At 32.0% G+C, this 20,316-nt stretch overlaps 2 protein-coding genes and 1 pseudogene across 2 annotated transcripts in view; all 3 read right to left on the minus strand.

Moving 5' to 3' along the window:
- Nucleotides 1-811: 811 nt before the first annotated feature.
- The window catches only part of LOC107423346 (uncharacterized protein At3g49055-like), a 58,808-nt gene continuing 39,303 nt past the window's right edge, over nt 812-20,316 (minus strand). Inside the window, exons 2-11 of the mRNA XM_060819567.1 lie at nt 6,988-7,614; nt 6,567-6,643; nt 6,211-6,322; nt 5,991-6,107; nt 4,003-5,234; nt 3,226-3,295; nt 2,550-2,605; nt 1,494-1,579; nt 1,171-1,226; nt 812-1,051 (exon numbers count right to left, since the gene is read on the minus strand). Of these exons, the coding sequence (XP_060675550.1) occupies nt 5,196-5,234; nt 5,991-6,107; nt 6,211-6,322; nt 6,567-6,643; nt 6,988-7,338 (696 nt within the window). The 5' untranslated portion in view covers nt 7,339-7,614 and the 3' untranslated portion in view covers nt 812-1,051; nt 1,171-1,226; nt 1,494-1,579; ... (1 more) ...; nt 3,226-3,295; nt 4,003-5,195. The remainder of the gene's footprint in view (nt 1,052-1,170; nt 1,227-1,493; nt 1,580-2,549; nt 2,606-3,225; nt 3,296-4,002; nt 5,235-5,990; nt 6,108-6,210; nt 6,323-6,566; nt 6,644-6,987; nt 7,615-20,316) is intronic.
- LOC125421608 (uncharacterized protein At3g49055-like) lies at nt 13,938-19,132 on the minus strand (annotated as a pseudogene).
- Nucleotides 13,938-19,132, minus strand: LOC132805096 (uncharacterized protein At3g49055-like). The gene is made up of 7 exons (XM_060819874.1): nt 19,025-19,132; nt 18,553-18,777; nt 18,298-18,441; nt 17,925-18,001; nt 16,235-16,346; nt 16,021-16,137; nt 13,938-14,264 (listed from the first exon to the last, which is right to left on the minus strand). Exons 1-7 carry the CDS (start codon nt 19,130-19,132, stop codon nt 13,938-13,940), a joined length of 1,110 nt encoding a protein of 369 aa, XP_060675857.1.

Below are 20,316 nucleotides of genomic sequence, written 5' to 3' on the forward strand. Positions count from 1 at the left end.
AGTTTTCTGCTTGAAAGGCAAATATTAACAGATGAAATGTGGAAAACCGATTAGGAATTTAAAAATGATAGCAGTGAATTGGTCATTTCAAATTGTTTCAATATTTTCCTTTGAAAAACTGTTTTTTAAAAAAAAAAAAAAAAAAAAACAGAGCAGAACTTTTAACGATGGCTTGAATAGTCACTACAAAAAATTTGGACAACCGCTACACAACTATTTTGTCATGTAAGGGCCATTTTTTGTCGCCTTATTGAGTTTAGGTGACAAAATCAGTTCGTCTTGTGTTTGCCATGATAGATCCATCACAAAGCATGTTCGTGACCAACATTTTAGTTTGTCACGAAAGAGCATGTAACTGCAACAAAAAAAAAAATTTCATCATAGATTGGAACCTTACTGTGACATCAGTTTTTATCATGTAAAGCACATTTTTTTGTCATTGTTCACATAAATTTTGTCACCAATACATATATATGAGCTGGTCTAACTTATCCATCAATGACAATACATACAGTTAGGCGACAAAATATTATTTATCACTTAAACTATCAGTGGCACATCTAATCTGTCACTTAAAACATCAATGATACATCTGATTTGTCATTGATATGACATAAACCGTGGTTAAGTTATTCAATTTGTCACCGAAGCTGCTTTTTTTTATTTGGTGACAATGGTTTTGTAACTAGAAATAATATATCAATTACCAATATTATTTGATAAAAATTTTTTTTTTATTAGATATTACAAATTGATTTTAATATCATTAATTATCACTTTCAAATATAACATGACACTTTTGAAATGCAAATAACATAAAAGAATAATACTTTATTAAACATTTATCTTGTACTACAAAATTCATTAAACACCAACCAATACAAATATAATGTGTAGCAAATACAATAAGATTACACTAAAAGGAAAATGTAAACAAAAACAGTTTGTAATTCTAGGGGAAAAAAATATATACAAAATGGTTGCCTATACCCACTAAATCTTTACAATCTCCATCTTCCAATGCAGTTTATTAATACATTCTCCAAGGATCCTATATAATAATAAAAAAAAAAATGAATCATTTAGTAAAAGACTAATTTAATTAGCAAAAGAGTAAAGAACACGCTGAAGACTTCTTAAGTTCCTATAAGTTTGCAATCCTTTACCTACCAAGCATTCCAACCTCTTTTTCAATTCCCTCAGCTTCCCAACCACTATTTCCAAATCTATCAATCATTAGTTATATGAGAATCAATAATAATCACACTATCATAGTATAAAATGCCATCAATATTGAGAACAATTTTTCAAAAGCAATAAGAACAATTCTTAGATGAAAAGTCTCCAATTAAAAACTAGGCAGGAAAAGAAAACTTTTAACTTCTTTTCTGCAACTACTGGCATAACAAAGTAGGACAAATGTTTCATTGAACTTACTATTTTCAAGGCATTTGGAAAAAAAACTGAAGTATAAAGTAAGCTTAGGCATTTACCTTGTCTTTTATTATAAACATACTAGGTCCTTCATTAACAGGTAGGAATAGTATTGTAGTAACGGAAATGGTCCATTGTCCAACGTCTGCCAAATAAAAAAGGAACATGAATTTTTTTAATTATCTATGTAAACCATCTATAAGTTGGCATACCTGCCAAGCATTGCCACCTTCTTTGTTCCCCTAACAAAAATTGATTTTATAATAATCAATATTATTATATATATATAAATATATAGTGGTGCTAATATTAATTAGCTAGAGTTTTTTTTAAAAAAAAAAAAAAAAAATAGTCTGATGAATTGCGGAGGGGGATAATTTATTAGCTAAAAGTTGTAATTTAAATGTAACAGTTATATAAGCAAGATTTACAACTAACAATTAAAGAAAATTCAATGCCCCAACCAAATTTATCTGTACATTGAAAAACCAAACACCATTCTTAAATAACCACAACCTAGCTAAGTCATTTTCCTATTGTTTTCAATTTAGAACCTATAATATATCAACATCAAGCCCTCCATATCCCGTCTCTCTTTCTATCCTAATATGATCAACAACACTTTGAATACAACAAACCAGAAATACACAAAGTTGACATATGACCATAAAACCCTTGTTGTATAAGGAAGATGACCGTATTAAAAATGCCATATCTCACTATTACAACTAATAGGGCTTATAACGTAGAAATACATAGCTGAGACCCATACATGCATCTACCACTATATGGCAATTAAACTTGTTTCACATGTGCAATAGATTTGCTACAACCTAAACTTATGTTTGTTAATGGCAATATTTGGTGCACAATTTTCTTATTAAATGTTTATTTGGTGTGAAATTTTCTTATATTTGATGCAATTTTTCTTCTTCCATATATACTTTATTTTAGAGATTTTTATCATACTTCCTTGAGAATTTGTTAGTGACTTCAAAGAAAGAGATCAAATAATATTTTAATCACAGAAAGGGACCAAATATCATTTTTAACCAAACATTATTTTTCTTCTTGAAACTTATAAAATATCTAATGCATCAGAAAAGATAAGTAACCTTGCACTTTGAGCAATCCAACAAATAAGAACTGCAGGCCATGCCAAGCTTCGAATCTATCAACAGAAAATATTCTGTTCAATAAAAAAACTGCCTAAGCAAATAAAGCAAAATGGTATATCATGAAAATCAAGTAAGATAAAGGATTCTATGATGACCATAGAAGAACATCAAGTAGAAGGACAAGCCATGACAAGCAACCATACAAGCAAAGGATATATCACAACAATCAGGGAGAAAAAAGAATCCAAGTACCACAGTTAAAACTGGATAATCTTCAACTGGTGGACCTTCAATTTGATAAATTTGAACAATAGTAATGAGTAGCAGATCAGTGGTGTCTTAATAAGATTGCTCACAGTTTATCACAGGAATAACTTCAAGCATAAATGATTTCACCAATGATGGAATACCTTCAAGCATAAATGATTTCTCAAATGATTATCACCAAAGGAAATATAAAAAATAAAAAATAAAAAAAAATTAGAAAGTAGTGGCTTTTATAACATATATATACTTCCAATCTGTTAATTGATTATATGGCTAACAAAAGTTTGAGAGAAATAGAATCTTGTGATAAAGGAATCACAAAAAGAAGATAACACAATATGTGTGTATATATATATATATATATTTATATACACCACAAAAACAAATTTAAATAATATAAATATACCTATGGAAAGATATCCGAACATATGTGTTTGCTGCAGGTATAATTTCTGCATTCTTTGCAACAGCAAAGGCTGAATAACAAAATATATCATTCTTCAGTTATTGGAATTTCTATGGAACTCTCCCTGCATCTAACTTGCTGATTATCTATAAGAGAATGATAAGAGAAGTGCACAAAACTATACAATGGCATTGAATGAAAAGATTTGGTACATATAGAAAACACTGGTACAAGAGATAAGTCTGCTAGCTAGTAGTAACTACACATATTTATCTTCGAGTTATAGACTAAATTACAGCAGCTATAGATAAGTAGAAGGAAGATTAGCATTGTGTCTCGTTAATAACTCAGCATCAAAAAGAAGCTACCACTGTCAAGGAGGTTAATATGCTCTGCCAAGGAGCTGATTAACACACAATCAGCTCAAGAGAATCCTATCACACACAAAGCTCTACCAATGGAAAGAAGAAAGAATTTCTTTGTGATATTGTTTATTAGTTGACCTCTTACTCTTTATATAATAATAGCCTATAATTGTGAAATTAAACGATGATTCTTTAGTTGTGTATAATCTAAATCTATTTTATTCTCTCTTTTGTGACCATGTAAAACACGGTTTTCACAAAATATCAAATTCTTCAATTATGACTCTAAGAGAAAGTTTAGGAGCAATGTTTTGTCCCTGATACAGTGATCTTCCATTTCCAAAAAATGAAATCGATGGAGCCTTGAATGAAGCAATCTTCAAAGTAAATAGTATTAATGCCAATAATATACCTGAAAGCTAAGATTGTAGGCAATGAAGTTAGAAGCTGGGATGTTAACCAAAAAATGATAAAATGTCCCTCCTCTTGAGCCTGCAGTTTTATTCCATGATAGAAATGTGTTGAGATAGCCCTTGCCTTCCAATATCAAATTTGTTTTGTTTTCAGGCACTATCACCTTCTCCTTGCCAAACAGTATGATTTTGGTTAGACTTCCTAGAAGCTATCTCACATTAACAAACCAATATATCAAGCCATCCAACAACAAACAAGCAATATATTCAATCTGATCTATACAAAAGCTAATATATTTCTAAAAGATGATAAATCAATCAGCTAACTTACATGCTTGACAGCAGGCTTACTTACATATCAGATTTAAGTCAAAATTAAGGAAAGCAGCAACCAAATGTTACAACAAGAACAAGGAATTTAGAAAGCATATATCAATGAGATAAGCAAACAAGAAACCAGATTTCGTTAATTAAGAAGAGAAATTACAAGCACACAAACGTATACAGCCCCTGTTCTATAAACCAGAGCAACCCTCACTGTTTTCCTCCAAACGCCTCTCCTTCTGTTTTCAAACACACGAGTTCAGTTTAAAGTGCACGTGTAATCGTAGACCCAAACATATCCATGGATACCTTAGAGACCATGTGAAACATATTGAGCAAAAACGGCACTGTTTTTGGAAAAGAGAAACATATCATGGATACCTTAGACCAAAAAAACAAAATTAAAATCAAAATGAGAAATGAAACGCATATCTTAGAGACCACGTGAAACGTATCAAGCAAAAGCTCCAAGCCTCTCTAGCAGAGGAGCCTCCGATCTGTATTTCGAACAATTCTTCAAAGCCCCAAGCTGGCACTCAACCGAACCCCCAAACTGCTTGCTCTTCTCCCTGAGTTATGGCGCACGCATTGACTCTGGAGATCGAATCGAAGAGTGTGGAATGGAGCGAAATTAAAAGCTCGAAAGGATTCAAAATGGAAATTTATTGGTGGCTGATGTGTTTGCAGTGGTGGTCGTCTCCCTCGGAGTCAAAATCTTGGACTCCATCGGAATAGGAAGTGAAGGTCGGAGATCAAGGGAAAGGGAGAGGGAAAGCGAGAGGGTGAGATTGAAAATTTTTGGAAATTCTTGGGGCATCATTTTTCAGATAGGCAGTAGTTGGGTTAATTGGCGAAACGGCACCGTTTTTCATGATAAATTTGTGCCCGACAAAGCCACTGTTTGTAGCTGTTAGGTATTGATTGGTAAAAATTATTAGGATTGGTGACTATTACAAATTTTCATCGCTATTTGGGGTTTAAAATGAGAAAAAATACTGATGCCTACATTTTTTGGATTTCTTGCGATAAAAATATGTGACAAATAAAAATTTATCAGGTATTTGAATATGAAAACAAAATAGACAAAAATTTTTATGTTTGTCATATAATATATATGTTAAGTAACAAATTTATATTTATCAGTGGAAATTTTATAGCGGTTGTTCAAAATTTTTATAATATATATATATATATGCATATTGATAATGTTCCGACAGATTGTCTGTACAGGATAGCTAAACATACGATATATGTAAACCGGACAATTAACCATTGATAAATTTCATCAATAAATAAGTGTAGATCTAATTGTACAAAAGAATCAGTTTGTAATTGTAGTGTATTTAATAATTAAGATTATTTAAGACATTTTATTCATGAATATTATTAAAATACTAAAAAATTATTAAAATTATAGTGCAGTTAGTATGTTTTGTAGTGCAGATAGAATTGCTTTTATATTTGATAGTTAATATATAGAGTTGAAAGACCATTTTACCCTTCGGTTGTTAAGTTTAATGGATTGTTCTAACGATAGGTTTATAATTGAATTGTCAGAAAAGTTAAGAATTAAATTTGGTTTATTAAACCTCAGAGGTTGCAGTTAAGTGTGTGTGTGTGTGTGTGTAACTAACAAACCTAAAAAAGGGATAAATCTTTTTACCACTATATCACGTTGTTCAATCTCATGTTTCCCAGATTCAATTTCCAATTCACAAGCTTCCCTCCATCTAGCAACCTCTGCTTCAGCTTCTTTTATTTTCACCATGAGTCCCTCAACCTTATATATTCATAAAATGAGGGAATAAGTAAGAAAAAAAAAAAAAAAATGCTGGAATGCAAGTAAACAACCATAGCATTTCTTAGTAAGCGAAATTACCTACATTTTGAGCCAACATCCTCTCTCTATCTTCTAACTCCTTGATATATAGCATGTTTTCGACAATATCTTGAGCTTGTTTCTCTGTAAGACTCTGCAGGTGCTCATTATTTGACCTGGCAAAGATGGGAAATTAAGTGACAGAAAACCGCTCAATGTACTAACTAGGTTCAATAGAGCAGGTTTTTGCTTTTAGATAGCTCTTATCACATTTCAGTATTATCATTATTTAAACCATTCTATAAAATAACAACTTTTCTTTTCTTTTTTTTTTTTTTTTAATCAAAATACTTTTTTATAACTAAGTGATCATATAAAATAAAATAATAACTGAGTGATCATATTTTGATAATGAAATACCTAGATTCTTCCAAAGATCTCCTCAATTGAGTGATTTTAAGGTTTAAATTCTTCATTATCCTCACCATAGTTGATGCCTGATAAGAACAATTACAAATAACAGAACAATGCTCAAAGTAGATTTGCTATTCACCAGAACAAACTAAGATAAATAGACATAAATAGGTGCATCAAAGCAATAAAAAACATTGATAAATTCACAACAAACTTACAAATTTACTATTAAAATTTAACGGTATTTTGTTTTTCTTCTTTTTTCCAAAAGAAGAGTTGCTATTCATCACTCGTTAGGAACATAATCGGTAAATTGCAATATGAAAGTTCAATTCAATAGCAATTTAAAGCACTTTTTCATTTTAGTCAATTTAGCTTAAACAACGAAAAATGGTAGAAGTAAAAAGGGAACAAAAGCAGAGCATACCAGGCTTACAACCTCCTCTTCACGCTCACTACTATCAACAGAAGTATCCACCTTAATTTCTGAACTCTCCAATGAATTCTCACCACTCCCAAACCCAACTCTCTGCAACCCACTTTCCACAATCTGCAAAATGGCCACCCTTTTCTGGTCAATATTCTCATTCAACCTACTCAAGCTCTTCTCTACAGCCTCCATCTCCACCAAAGCAATCTTAAGCAAAATATTTATATTCCTATTCTCTTCTGTCAAACTCACCACACTGTTCTTCAATATGCTCTGTTCTTTCTTCCTTGATTCTTTATACTCATTCACTTTCAATTCAGCCACTTCCATAAGGTTTGTGACCGCCATTAACCCCTCTGAAACAGCTTTTGATTCTTCGTCCAATTCCAATTCTACACCCAAGCCATCTATCTCTTTTGTCCAGTTTTCAACCTTTTCTTTATCAACAACGTTATCGACGATCCTAACCAATATTTCCTTCACCAAAAGGAGCGATTGCAAGAGTTTTAGCAGAAATACATTGCTTTTTTCCTTCGCAGATTCCAATCTTCTGATTGTTTCTCTATAAACTTCCACTTGTATCTCACATATTCGCTTCTCACGTTCCAAGTTTTCAATTCTCTCCTCACAATAGCGTAGTTTTTTTTTCACAATCATCTTTTTCACGCTTCCCAATAAAGTAACCAGCGATCCCGCTAACAATCATCGCCTAGGCCCAGAAAGAAAAAAGGCCTTCAAAAAATTATCTAATATATGTATTTTTTTTTTTTAATTTGTGGAATATATTTTCTAATAATTATGTTTTTTGGAAACAAAGAAAGTTTTTTTTAGCGGCTTACTAATTCCTATATTGGAATCAATCAAGCATTTCTATCGATAAATACCTCTAATTAATTCTTTTGGTAAATAACCAAGCTACTTAAGTTGACATGAGCAAATTTCTTTCTTCCAAAACAAAACAAAAAAAACAATATTCTACAATTTTAACAAGTAATTTTTAATGTCAAAAGAAAAAAATATATATAAATTGAATATCTTTTAAAAAAAAAAATATTAATTAGGGCCTTACTCAATTCTTGCCTTAGGCGTCCAAGTAGGTTGAGTTGGCCCTGATCCACGTCTATCTTCCAAAAGAAAGAGAGAGAGAGAGAGAGAGAGAGAGAGAGAGAAAGAGAGAGAGTAATAGTTTCAGAACTACATACCAATCAAAGAAACGGTGGGAAGGATCGGTATGGTAGCTACTTTGGCTTTGGCGCGGGATTTTTTTATTACTCGTTCTGTATTATTTTTTTTTTTTTTTTTTTGGGTCAAATGGGAAAATTTTTATTGATAAAATAAGTGGTGAATCAAAATACGATGCAGCTCAGGCTGGTTTGTGAGGGTCCAATTTAATGGAAAAGGCTGCCTTGTTTACGATTTTAGGCACTAAATGGAAAGTACATGTATTAAAAGAATCACGCAAACTAAAATTATCAAATAATTAGGCTCCTAACCTTTTTTATGACTCTAGGCATCAAATGAAAAGTACACGCAAACTAAAAATATCAGACAATAAAGCTCCTAACCTTGTTTATGACTCTTCGCACCAAAATTGAAAGTACATGAATTAAAAGGTCAAAACCAAAAACATCAAACAATAAAATCTCCTAACCTTGTTTATGACTTTAGACACCAAATGGAAAGTACGAGGATTAAAAGAAAGAACCATGCAAACTTCAATTACAAACAATAAAGCTCCTTACCTCCAGCTGCAAGCTTGCAGACCACATGTAAAGCCTCTAAACAGATCCATGCAATCAGTTTCCACGTGCACATTATCACTCGCTCTGTTTGGTAACTTTTTTTTTTTTTTTCATATTTTTTATTAATTTAACTATATAGTAATACAACATTGTATGAATATAAGGTTTTTTTTTTTTTTTTGGGTGCATTATTTGATTAAAAAGGGTATTCTTTTTTTTTTCTTTTTTTTTTACTTTTTTTGCTTTTTTATTTTATTTTTTTGAAAAAAAAGGTATTACAAGTTTATACTGTATGAGAAATTATTTAATACATCATGTGTATTGACTTGGAAAATGGTATAGTACACACATCCAATAATAATATGCCATATTTTAAAATTTTACATGTCATATTATTATCCAAGGGAGCAAGAATAAGAGATTTTAACACCGTCAGCCTTCCAATTTTCCACTTCCAGATATTTCGCAATTTTACGAAACTGATGAGGAAGTTTCATTGATTGTCCCATAAAAGAACCTAATTTATATTTTAAAATGCTTAAATAAGCAATCCTCCAAAAATAATTTTGAAACCCTTAATTATAATTCCTCTTAGTATCAAAAATAAAATAAAAATAAAAATAAAAAATCCAATCCATATCACTTTGGCAAATCATCAACCCCATTCAAATTGAACTATATTCAAAAGAAAAAGAAAAATACAAATCAAAATATTTAAGTCCTCTTTTGTTCACTAGGTTTTGCAATAGAGGAGAACATTCATTCATATTAAGCTTTTCTTTTTTTAGGATTCAGTGCAAGAAAATATCCATTTAATCTTGAGATGCAACTAAAAGGAATAGAATAAGAGGAAATTATGAATAGAAGTTAAGAAACTAACAGTGTTAAAATCACTTTAATCTTGCTGGACTATAGTATGACATGTTTTATTTTAAAATATGGTATCTTCTCATTGGATGTGTGTACCACATCATTTTCCAAGTACATACTCATGGTATATTGAATATTTATCCTATGTAAACCATTAGTAGAGGTCCTTTTTGCTCAATAGTAGTATGTAAATTCTGCTTAAACTTTTGTATATTTCATTCTTACAAACGATATCTTATAAAATGTTAATCCACTAATCTTGGTATAAAAATAACTGTTCCTATACATACATCTTGGGATGCCTATTATATTAGTATAATGACAACCAATGTGGATAGCTGCAAGAGACTAGCAGGCTATCTGGTATTCAATCCTACATTGTCTATGTGTGGTATAAGAAATGATTCAAATATAAGAGGTCGAAAGATCTCTAAAGTAAAGTATGCTCAAAGAAAAATAGTTCAAACATAGGTGATCTCTTAGGAAGTCTTGAATAAAAAACTCCATGCATGTCCACAGTCAGAAGTGTGTCAATGAGGACTCTAGGCCCCAAGGGGGTGGATTGTGACACATTAGGCCCCAAGGAAGGTGGATTGTGATGATCAATGTGGACAGGTGTAAGAGGTATAAATAGACTACCTAGTGACCAATCCTACATTGCTTGAGATGTGGTATGGGAGATGGTTCAAATATAATGATAATCAATCTCATAATACCAATGCCTTTTCAAAATAGTTGATGACTTGGGTGTAGTATGGGAGATGGTTCAAATGTAATGATAATCAACCTCATAATACCAAGGCCTTTTCGAAATTGTTGATGACTTCAAGATTCGAAAGAGCTCCAAAGTTAAGTGTGCTCAAGTGAGAATAATCCAAGGATGTGTAACTTTCTAGAAAGTCTTAAACAAACAACCATATACCGAGTGTCTTAACTAAATTTGGGACAATATCGGCAGAGAGTAACAAGTCCATCAATAGATGAAGTTAAGTATGATCAGGCAAGAGTAATTCAAAGATGTGTAACCTCTTAAGAAATTAGGCCCGAAGGGGGGTAGATTGTAACGATCAATGTGGGCGGGTGCAAAAGGTACTGGTAGACTACTTGGTGACCAATCATACATTGCTCGAGGTGTGGTATGGGAGATGGTTCAAATGTAATTATAATCAATCTCATAACACCAAGGTGCTTTCAAAATAGTTGGCTTCAAGATTCGAAAGAACTCCAAAGTAAGTGCATTTAATTGAGAGTAATCCAAGGATGTGTGACTTTCTGGGAAGCGTTAATCAAAAACCATATACCAAGTGTTGTAGCTAAATTAAAGACATCATCGGCAGAGAGTAACAGGTCCATCAATAGAGAAAGTTAAGCATGATTAGACAAGAGTAACTCAAGGATGTGTAACCTCTTAGAAAGCCATTTGATATGGCTAAATTGGGAACAATTTGGCAGAAAGTGACAAGTCCGTCAGTAGAGGCGAGAGTAGTCCAAGAATAAGTGATCTCCTAGGAAGCCTTGAACAAAAAATACCTAGTTAAACTTATTCAGGTGAGAGTAATTCAAAGACCAAGTTAAGCGTGCGACTAAATTGGGGACAATATTGGTAGAAAGTGATAGGTCCATCAGTAGAGGCGAGAATAGTCCAAGAAAGGATGACCTCCTAGAAAGCCCTGAACAAAAAATCTCACACCGAGTTAAGGCATGCTCAGGCTAGAGTAGTTCAAAGGCCAAGTTAAGCGTGTTCAAGCAAGAGTAATTAAAAAATGGATGGCTCTTGTAAGCCCTAAATAAAAAACCCCATATAGTTAAGTATGCTCAGGCGATTAGTTCAATGATGGATAACTTTCTGGGAAGCTCGAAACAAAACATTCTATATCAAGTCCACTAGTAGAGGCGGAGTGTTATAGGTATAGACAATAAAGAAGTCTACTAGTCAATTTGATGTCAAAGGCTTAAATGTTGTGTAAATCCCATACTAGCAATGGTTAAGTGGAAAAGGTAAAATGTACTATTTTCCTTTTTTTAATTTATTTTTTTCCATTATTGTAATTGCCACTCTTGAATTGCATTAACTGTGAAGTGTATAGTTTGGGACAAAAATACAGTGTTCAAGTTTCCTATTTTTGTCAGCCAATGCTTTGGATCTGATCTGAAGTGCTCAAATTGCTCCATTCCAATAGTTGAATTCATTAACAGCTCATTAGCAGCAAAGGAGGTGAAATTACTATCACAGATCTTCGTTTCCTGTCTCCCCTGTTCTCATATGCTTGAGATATTTGTGTCTATTAGAGTGCACAAATAAATGTTTTGAGAACAACACAATAGAATATAATTGCATTGGATAGCTAAAAGGGACATGACAATATATAATGCCTGACACAATAATGAAACACTTATCGGATACAAATTGTAAGTATCAAAACATTGTGGCGGACATTTAAGGCTTTCTTTTTTTCTTTTCTAGAAATCAGAAATCTAAAAGGAAACTACTTTTGCTTGCAGGTATGCCAACAAAAGACATGACGAACAAAAGAGAAATGAATTTGGCAATCCTGGCTATCAAGATTCAAAATGTATTGATTATCAACTAAAAAGTAGCCCATCAATCTTCCTTGTTCATTCCAAGACTATCTAGCTTGTATATATAAGTTGCCTTTTGGAGACAAACCAAATATGACAGGAACTTGCTGCTTTCTTGGACTTTAGTTCTGCCAGTCTACAATAAATAGTACTCAGTGTAGTATTCATCTGCTGCAACCCCCATGACAAGCCACCTAACATAACATCATGCTGAGCAATAATTTCAAGAATTAATCCCTTTCTTAACATTTTCCATCTCAATCAATATTTCATTTTAAAAAATAAAAATAATAATAATAATAATGACATTAATATACGGCATTATGCAGTCTTCTGAAAGATCTCTATGATGCATATAAAATAATCACATTTTAAACTCATGACAAGTTTGTTCAGTCAGAATTTAAAGTCGAAAGGAAAAAACTTATGCTCCATATATATGTTCCCTAGAAGTGTATGCATGAACCTAAATATAAATTCAAATTCATTGCATGCACACGACAGTAAGTCAATAACTAATTACACGAGAGAATGAACGGAAAAAGGATGCTATACCACTGCCTGGGATAGAAGAAGTAGGTATTCACGTAATTTTTATGTCTTTTGAGTTCCGGACGTGCTTTGACTATTTGCTGTTTCTTTTTCTTAGCAGGAAGATTTTCATCTGCTGCAAATAATGGAAATCAGAGTTAACGTACAATGCGTGCTACATTATAAACCAATTCAATACTACAAAAAACAACAGCTAGATAAGAGCTACCAACTGAAAAAGAAAAATTATTTAACACAAACAACATTAATGAAGTAAACAAGTTCATTATATCTCTATATGATACCCATATGCTCATTTGTGACATGTCCTTCTCCAATCAGAGTCAGTACTTCTCAAGGAATCTGACAGATAAACAAATATCCTCAACCCAAAAAAAAAAAAAAATCAGAATCAGAGAACAATGTAAATTGTGGCAATATCTGTGTTGTACGCACTAGTTGATTAAACTTTTTTTTTGTCAATTTGTCCTTTTTTACAATCTATTCCAAGGTGAGTCCAACATTAGCAGACATATAAATCCCATATATGCAAATTATCCACATAAGATATCTCATAGACTTCACATTATATTGAAAACTATATATATAAAAACTATTACTCTGGGCACTTGAAAGTTTTGCAACTTCTATCACTGCTAAAGTAAAGACACTCAGTGGATTTCTTCGTTTAATTTGGCACATTCGGAACTAGCAAATTAAACCACAAGATTTTGTGGAGTGGAATTGATGACGATGATGATGAAAATAGTTTTCTGTTTGAAAGGCAAATATTATCAGATGAAATTTGGAAAACCCATTAGGAATTTAAAAATGATAGAAGTGGATTGGTCATTTCAAACTGTTTCGATATTTTCCTTTGAGAAACTGTTTCAAAAAAAGAGCAGAACTGATGGCTTGAATAGTATTTGCAATGGTTAGGCATATCATTTCAGACAATTTTTTTTTGTTTTTTTTTTTTTTGGTAAAGAAAAATACTGGTTACACTAATCAACCAGAAGAAATTCCACTAACCTAGGAAAATGTGAGTGTAAAAGAAAAAAAAAATGAAGAGAAGGTACAAATATAAATAAAGTTTCATAAGAAGAAAGATTTGAAATAAATTATAGAGTTTCAGACATTAATGGAGCAAGTCTTGCATTTGGACAGTATCTTTCTAACATTCTTCACTCTATTATTCATACTAGCAGTAATCGGTTTGAGTGCTCACCAAGGCCTGCATTTTGATAGCATCTTTTTTGCATTCTTCACTCTATTGTTCATAGTAGCAGTACTCAGTTCGAGTGTTCGCCATGGCCAACATATATGTCTAAGCTTGTATCTGTTCCGGTATTGGCTCTCCGCTTCTTCTAATTGTTTTGACATCTCTTCTACGCGCTCACGGAGTCCTGCAGCTATGCTGTCAGCCAGTTGCAGGGACTTCTCTGCTGTTGCCTGGGCAGCAGCTGCAAGTTCTTCTTTTTTATTTAATTTGCAATTTGATATGTCCAAATCAGTCTTTGTCTTCTCTAGTTCTTGGGTGAGAATGGCAACCTAATAAAACAGAAATGTGAGAAACCAATTTTTAAGGATTGGTACAAAATACATGAGAAAAAAAAAGAAAAAAAAAGAAGGTAAGATTACATACATACATATATATATATATATATATATAGTTTTGCTACGAAGAGAAGAGACTCTCTCCATATCGTGAGAACCTTAATGCCAGATAACATTTTAGGAGTTTCAATTTTTCTTCAAAATGTACAAATTCACTATGTAAACATTTTTTTTAAAGCTTGTAACTTTGGAACAAAATTGGCCCACCCGAAATGCTGTTCAACATTATATTCTCACTCAATTGCAGTCTTTGCTTTAAATCAAATTTGATCCATGATTTTTCACTTTTTAACTGTAGTCTCTATAATTTGATTGTGATGTTTCATATATGGGATAATCAACTGCAGCCTCTAAAATTTGTTTTAAATCAAACTTAATCTCTGATTTATCACATTTTAATTGAAGTTCCTATAATTTGATTACCGTTAGAAAAGTCCACTCTCTCTCTTATGTAATAACTTATATTACTTTTATACCCATAATAATTAATTTTGTTTTTTTCTTTATTTTTTTACACCTCTTTTTTCATGTTTTTTTATTTATTATTATTTCTTTAAAACAAAATGAAGGAAAAGAAAAAATAAAATAAAACATGCATATGTTCAAAAAAATAATGTGCATTTTTTTTAAAATGTGCAATTACATATTTTTCAAAAAAAAATAATAATTTGTATAAAAAGGAAATGGATTTTTTTTCATATTAGTTTTTTTTTGCTTTTTTTTTCCTAGTTCATACTATATTTTTAAATATTTTATAAAAAATGTATCAAATTATATTTAGAGTAGTTCTATCCACATTATAAAACATACTAAATGTACTACAATCTATGTATTAAAACTTATTTTTGCTAGCTACATTAATAATTTATACCTATTTTATCTTAAAATGAAACCTACATACATAACAACTCATAATTTTCTTTAATATCTTTAATAAAATACCATAATTTTCAAAATCTATATTTTGGGATTAGGTTCCAAATTGAAATTCTACATCACAGTCACTCTCTTCTTCTTCTCATTTCTCCCCCTCTGCTTCTCATTGACAGACAAATAGAAGAAGAAGAAGAAACTTATGTACGTAATCTTCCACAAAAACAGGATTGTAAAATGGTTCAATTTTTATATCCAAAGTATATATGTATATTGATAATGTTACGATAGGTTATATATACAGGATAGAAAAACATACGAATATATGTAAACCGGACAATTAATCATTGATAAATTTCATCAATAAATAAGTGTAGGTCTAATTGTACAAAGGAATCAGTTTGTAATTGTAGTGTATTTAACAATTTCTTCTTCTTTTTTTTTTTTTTTTAATAATTAAGATTATTTAAAACATTTTATTCACAAATATTATTAAAATACTAAAAAAATTATTAAAATTATAGTGCAACTAGTATGTTTTGTAGTGTAGATAGAATTGCTTTTATATTTAATAGTTAATATATAGAGTTGAAAGACCATTTTTACCCTTCAGTTGTTAAGTTTAATGGATTGTTCTAACGATAGGTTTATAATTGAATTGTCAGAAAAGTTGAGGACTAAATTTGGTTTATTAAACCTCAGACGTTGCAGTTAATAGTGCGTGTGTGTGTGTGTGTGTGTGTGTGTGTGTGTGTGTGTGTGTGTGTGTGTGTTTGCAACTAACAAACATAAATCAAAAAGGGATAAATCTTTTTACCACTGTGTCACGTTGTTCAATCTCATGTTTCCCAGGTTCAATTTCTAATTCACAAGCTTCTCTCCATCTAGCAACCTCTACTTCAGCTTCTTTTATTTTCATCATGAATCCCTCAACCTTGCATTCATAAAATGAGGGAATAAGTACGAAAGAAACAGAGTACTGGAATACAGGGTAAACCACCATAACATTTCTTAGCAAGTGAAATGACTACATTTTGAGCCAACTTTTTCTCTCTATCTTCCAAGTCCTTGATATATAGCATCTTTTCAGCAATATCTTGAGCTTGGTTCTCTGTAAGACTCTTCAGGCGCTCAGTGTTTGACCTGGCAAAGAGTAGGCAATTAAGTAATAGAAAACCACTCAAAATGTACTAATTATAACTAGGTTCAATGGAGCAGCTTTTTGTGCTTTGAGAGCTTTATCACATTTCTGTATTATCATTATTTAAACCATTCTATAAAATAACATCTTTTCTTTTTTTTCTTTTTTTCTTTTTTATCAAAATACTTTTTCGTAACTGAGTGATCATATAATATAAAAAATAACTGAGTGATCATATTTTGAAAAGGGCCTCATTACTGTTGTTCACACGCCGACTTATAGCATGGTGGCAGATCCACTGACCAAGGCTTTACCGGTAGGCATATTTGAGCAGCATGTGTCCCGTATGGGATTGTTAGGCAGTTGAGACTGCTGTGGGTCAGTGGGAGTTTGTTATATTTTCTACAGTAATATCCATGTTGAGTATTATTTATTTATTTGAGTATTTTGATACATTGATGTATGTGGATCATTATTTATTTATGAGATGATTTATTACACATATTATTGCTCCTATATTTACAGGCCTGTTGAGACTATTAGTCTATATATATGTGTATGTTGATCCACAGGTGCCATGGTGAATCCTTACTACCTAGTTTGGGTATATTGTTGTATCCTGTCGATACGCAATGTGCTTGAATGAAATGGTTTTGTGTGTTGGGGGATTGCACATGGTTAGGTAAATCTCTACTACCTAAACTGTGTTTATGGCATGCAAAGTACTCAGTTGAAATGGTATAATGTTTTGGAAGATTTACTGAAAGAATCTCTAGTATATTGTTGTGCCCTATAAGTATACTATATATTTGGATGAAATGGCATTATGGTTCGGGAGATTCTATAGTAAGTGAGTTTGGATTTTATATGATGATGATTATGCAGTCCAAGTGGGAGAATGTTGAATAAATTAATATTTGTAGACTTGGTATAATCAATTACTCACTTACAGGGCCTATTTATGCATTAATGGGACTGGCTTATTTTATTATTTTGTAGTAGGGCCCTTGGTCACACACTCTTTATAAGACTCCAGTTGGCCCATTAGACTGGAGGACCAACTCTCTTTAAAAGCCCAATGACTTACCCATATTTTTCCTAGTATTATTATATTATTAAATTATTAGTATTTTGTGTGTGTTAAAATTAATGAGTAAATGTGACTTGCAGAGACTATAAAAGGTCTATGGAAAGCAAACAAACATATGCCATACGGTATTTTTGATATTAGGGTTTTCAGATATCTGAAAGTGGTTTGAGAGTAGTGTGTACATAGGCAGTACTTAACATTGTTTTCTATTTTGCAGGATTAAAGATTTAATTTATCAATGGATGCATTTGGAGGTTAGTAATTTATGATTAATGGAATTTATTATGTATATTTAGATCCATAAATCTAACAGCTTTTTGCACTTAGAGAGCTTTATCACAATTCTGTATTATCATTATTTAAACCATTCTATAAAATAACATCTTTTCTTTTTTTTCTTTTTTTCTTTTTTATCAAAATACTTTTTTTTAACTGAGTGATCATATAATATAAAAAATAACTGAGTGATCATATATTGATAATGAAATACCAGGATTCTTCAAAAGATCTCTTCAATTGAGTGACTTTAAGGTTCAAATTCTTTATTATCCTCTCCACAGTTGATGCCTGATAACAGATTAAGATAAATAGACATAAATAGGTGCATCAAAGCAATAAAAAACATTGATAAATTCACAACAAACTTACAAATTTACTATTAAAATTTAATGGTTTTCTTTTTTTCTTTGTTTTCTTTTTTCCAAAAGAAGAATTGCTATTCATCACAAGTTAGGATCACAATCGGTAAATTGCAATATAAAAGTTCAATTCAATAGCAATTTAAAGCAATTTTTCCTTTTAGTCAATTTAGCTTAAACAACGAAAAATGGTAGAAGTAAAAAGGGAACAAAAGCAGAACATACCAGGCTTACAACCTCCTCTTCACGCTCACTACTATCACCAGAAGTATCCACCTTAGTTCCTGAAGTCTCCAATGAATTCTCACCACTCCCAAACCCAACACTCTGTAACCCATTTTCCACAATCTGCAAAATGGCCGCCCTTTTCTACTCAATGTTCTCATTCAACCTACTCAAGCTCATCTCCACAGCCTCCATCTCCACCAAAGCAATCTTAAGCAAACTATTTATATTTTTCTTCTCTTCTGTCAAACTCACCACACTATTCTCCAATTTGATCTTTTCCTTCTTCCTTGTTTCTTTATACTCATACACTTTCAATTCAGCCACTTTCATGATGTTTGTGACCGCCATTAACTCCTTTGACACCGCCTTTAATTCTTCTTCGAATTCTAATTCTACACCCAACTCATCTTTCTCTTTTGTGTAAATTTCAACCTTTTCTTTATCAACAAGGTTATAGGTGATCCTAATCAATGCCTCCTTCACCAAACGGAGCGATACGAGAGTCTTAACAGAAACACATTGCTTTTTTCCTTTGCAGATTCCAATATTTTCATTCTCTCTTTACAAATTGCCTTTTCTATCTCACAGCTTTGCTTCTCAAGTCGCAAGTATCTATTCTTGTTCTTACAATTGCTTAGTTTTGCCTTACAATCACTTAGTTTTTCCTCACAATCATCTTTTTGACTAAAGTGTCGCGCGACCTCGCCAGCAGCCCGGCAACGACCTGGCCAGCCCCGCCCCCGCCAATGGCCTCGACAACAGCCCCGCCAACGGCCCCTGCAGTGGCCCCGCCAACACTCGGGCTAGCGATCCCGGCAAGAGTCTCAGCCATCGCCTATGCCCAGAAAGAAAGAAAGGCCTTCAAAAAATTATCTAATATATGTATTTTTTTCTATGCGTGAGATAAACTTTATAGTAATTTTTTTTTTTTTTGAAACAAAGAAAGTTTGTTTAGGGACTTATAAATTCCTCTAAACTTTTATATTGGAATCAATCAAGCATTTCTATTGGTAAATACCTTTAATTAATTTTTTTGGTAATTAAGTTGAAATAAACAAATTTCTTTCTTTCAATTAAAAAAAAAAAGTATTCTACAATTTTAACAAGTAATATTTAATGTCCAAAGAAAAAAACAAATATATAAATTGAATATTAAAAAAAAAAACAAATATATAAATTGAATATTTAAAAGAAAAAAAATTATTTAAGGCCGTGCTCAATTCTTGCCTTAGGCCTTAGGCCAAGTAGGTTGAGTCCGCCCGTATCCAAGCCCATCCATTTTTACCTTTTTTTCACAAAGAACCAGAAAGTTAGTCCTTTTCGCTTTTAGTGCCACACAGAGAGAGAGAGAGAGAGAGAGAGAGAGAGAGAGAGAGAGAGAGAGAGAGAGAGAGAGAGAGAGAGAACCAATCAAAGAAATGGTGGGAAGGAGGGATATGGTAGATACTTTGGCTTTGGCGAGGAACTTCTTATTACTCGCTCTTTTATTGATAAAGTAAGTGGTGAATCAAAATACGATGCAGCTCAGGCTCGTTTGCGAGGGTCCAATTTAATGGAAAAGGCTGCCTTGTTTACGATTAAAGGCACTAAAATGGAAAGCACATGAATTAAAAGAATCACGCAAACTAAAATTATCAAACAGTAAGGCTTCCAACCTTTTTATGACTCTAGGCATCGAATGAAAAGTACACTCAAAGTAAAACGATCAAACAATGAAGCTCCTAATCTTGTTTATGACTCTAAGACACCAAATGGAAAGTATGAGAATTAAAAGAAAGAACCATACAAACTAAAATTACAAAGAATAAAGCTCCTTACCTCCAGCTGCAAGCTTGCGGACCACATGCAAAGCCTCTAAACAGATCCATGCAATCAGTTTCCACGTGCACATTATCTTTTCTTTTTTTTTTTTATTAATTTAACTATATAGTAATACAACATTGTATGAATATAAGGGTTTTTTTTTTAAAATCTTTTTGCATTATTTGATTAAAAAAATGAAATCTTTTTTTAACT

Source organism: Ziziphus jujuba, chromosome 8, assembly GCF_031755915.1.
Source record: "Ziziphus jujuba cultivar Dongzao chromosome 8, ASM3175591v1".
Taxonomy (NCBI): domain Eukaryota; kingdom Viridiplantae; phylum Streptophyta; class Magnoliopsida; order Rosales; family Rhamnaceae; genus Ziziphus; species Ziziphus jujuba.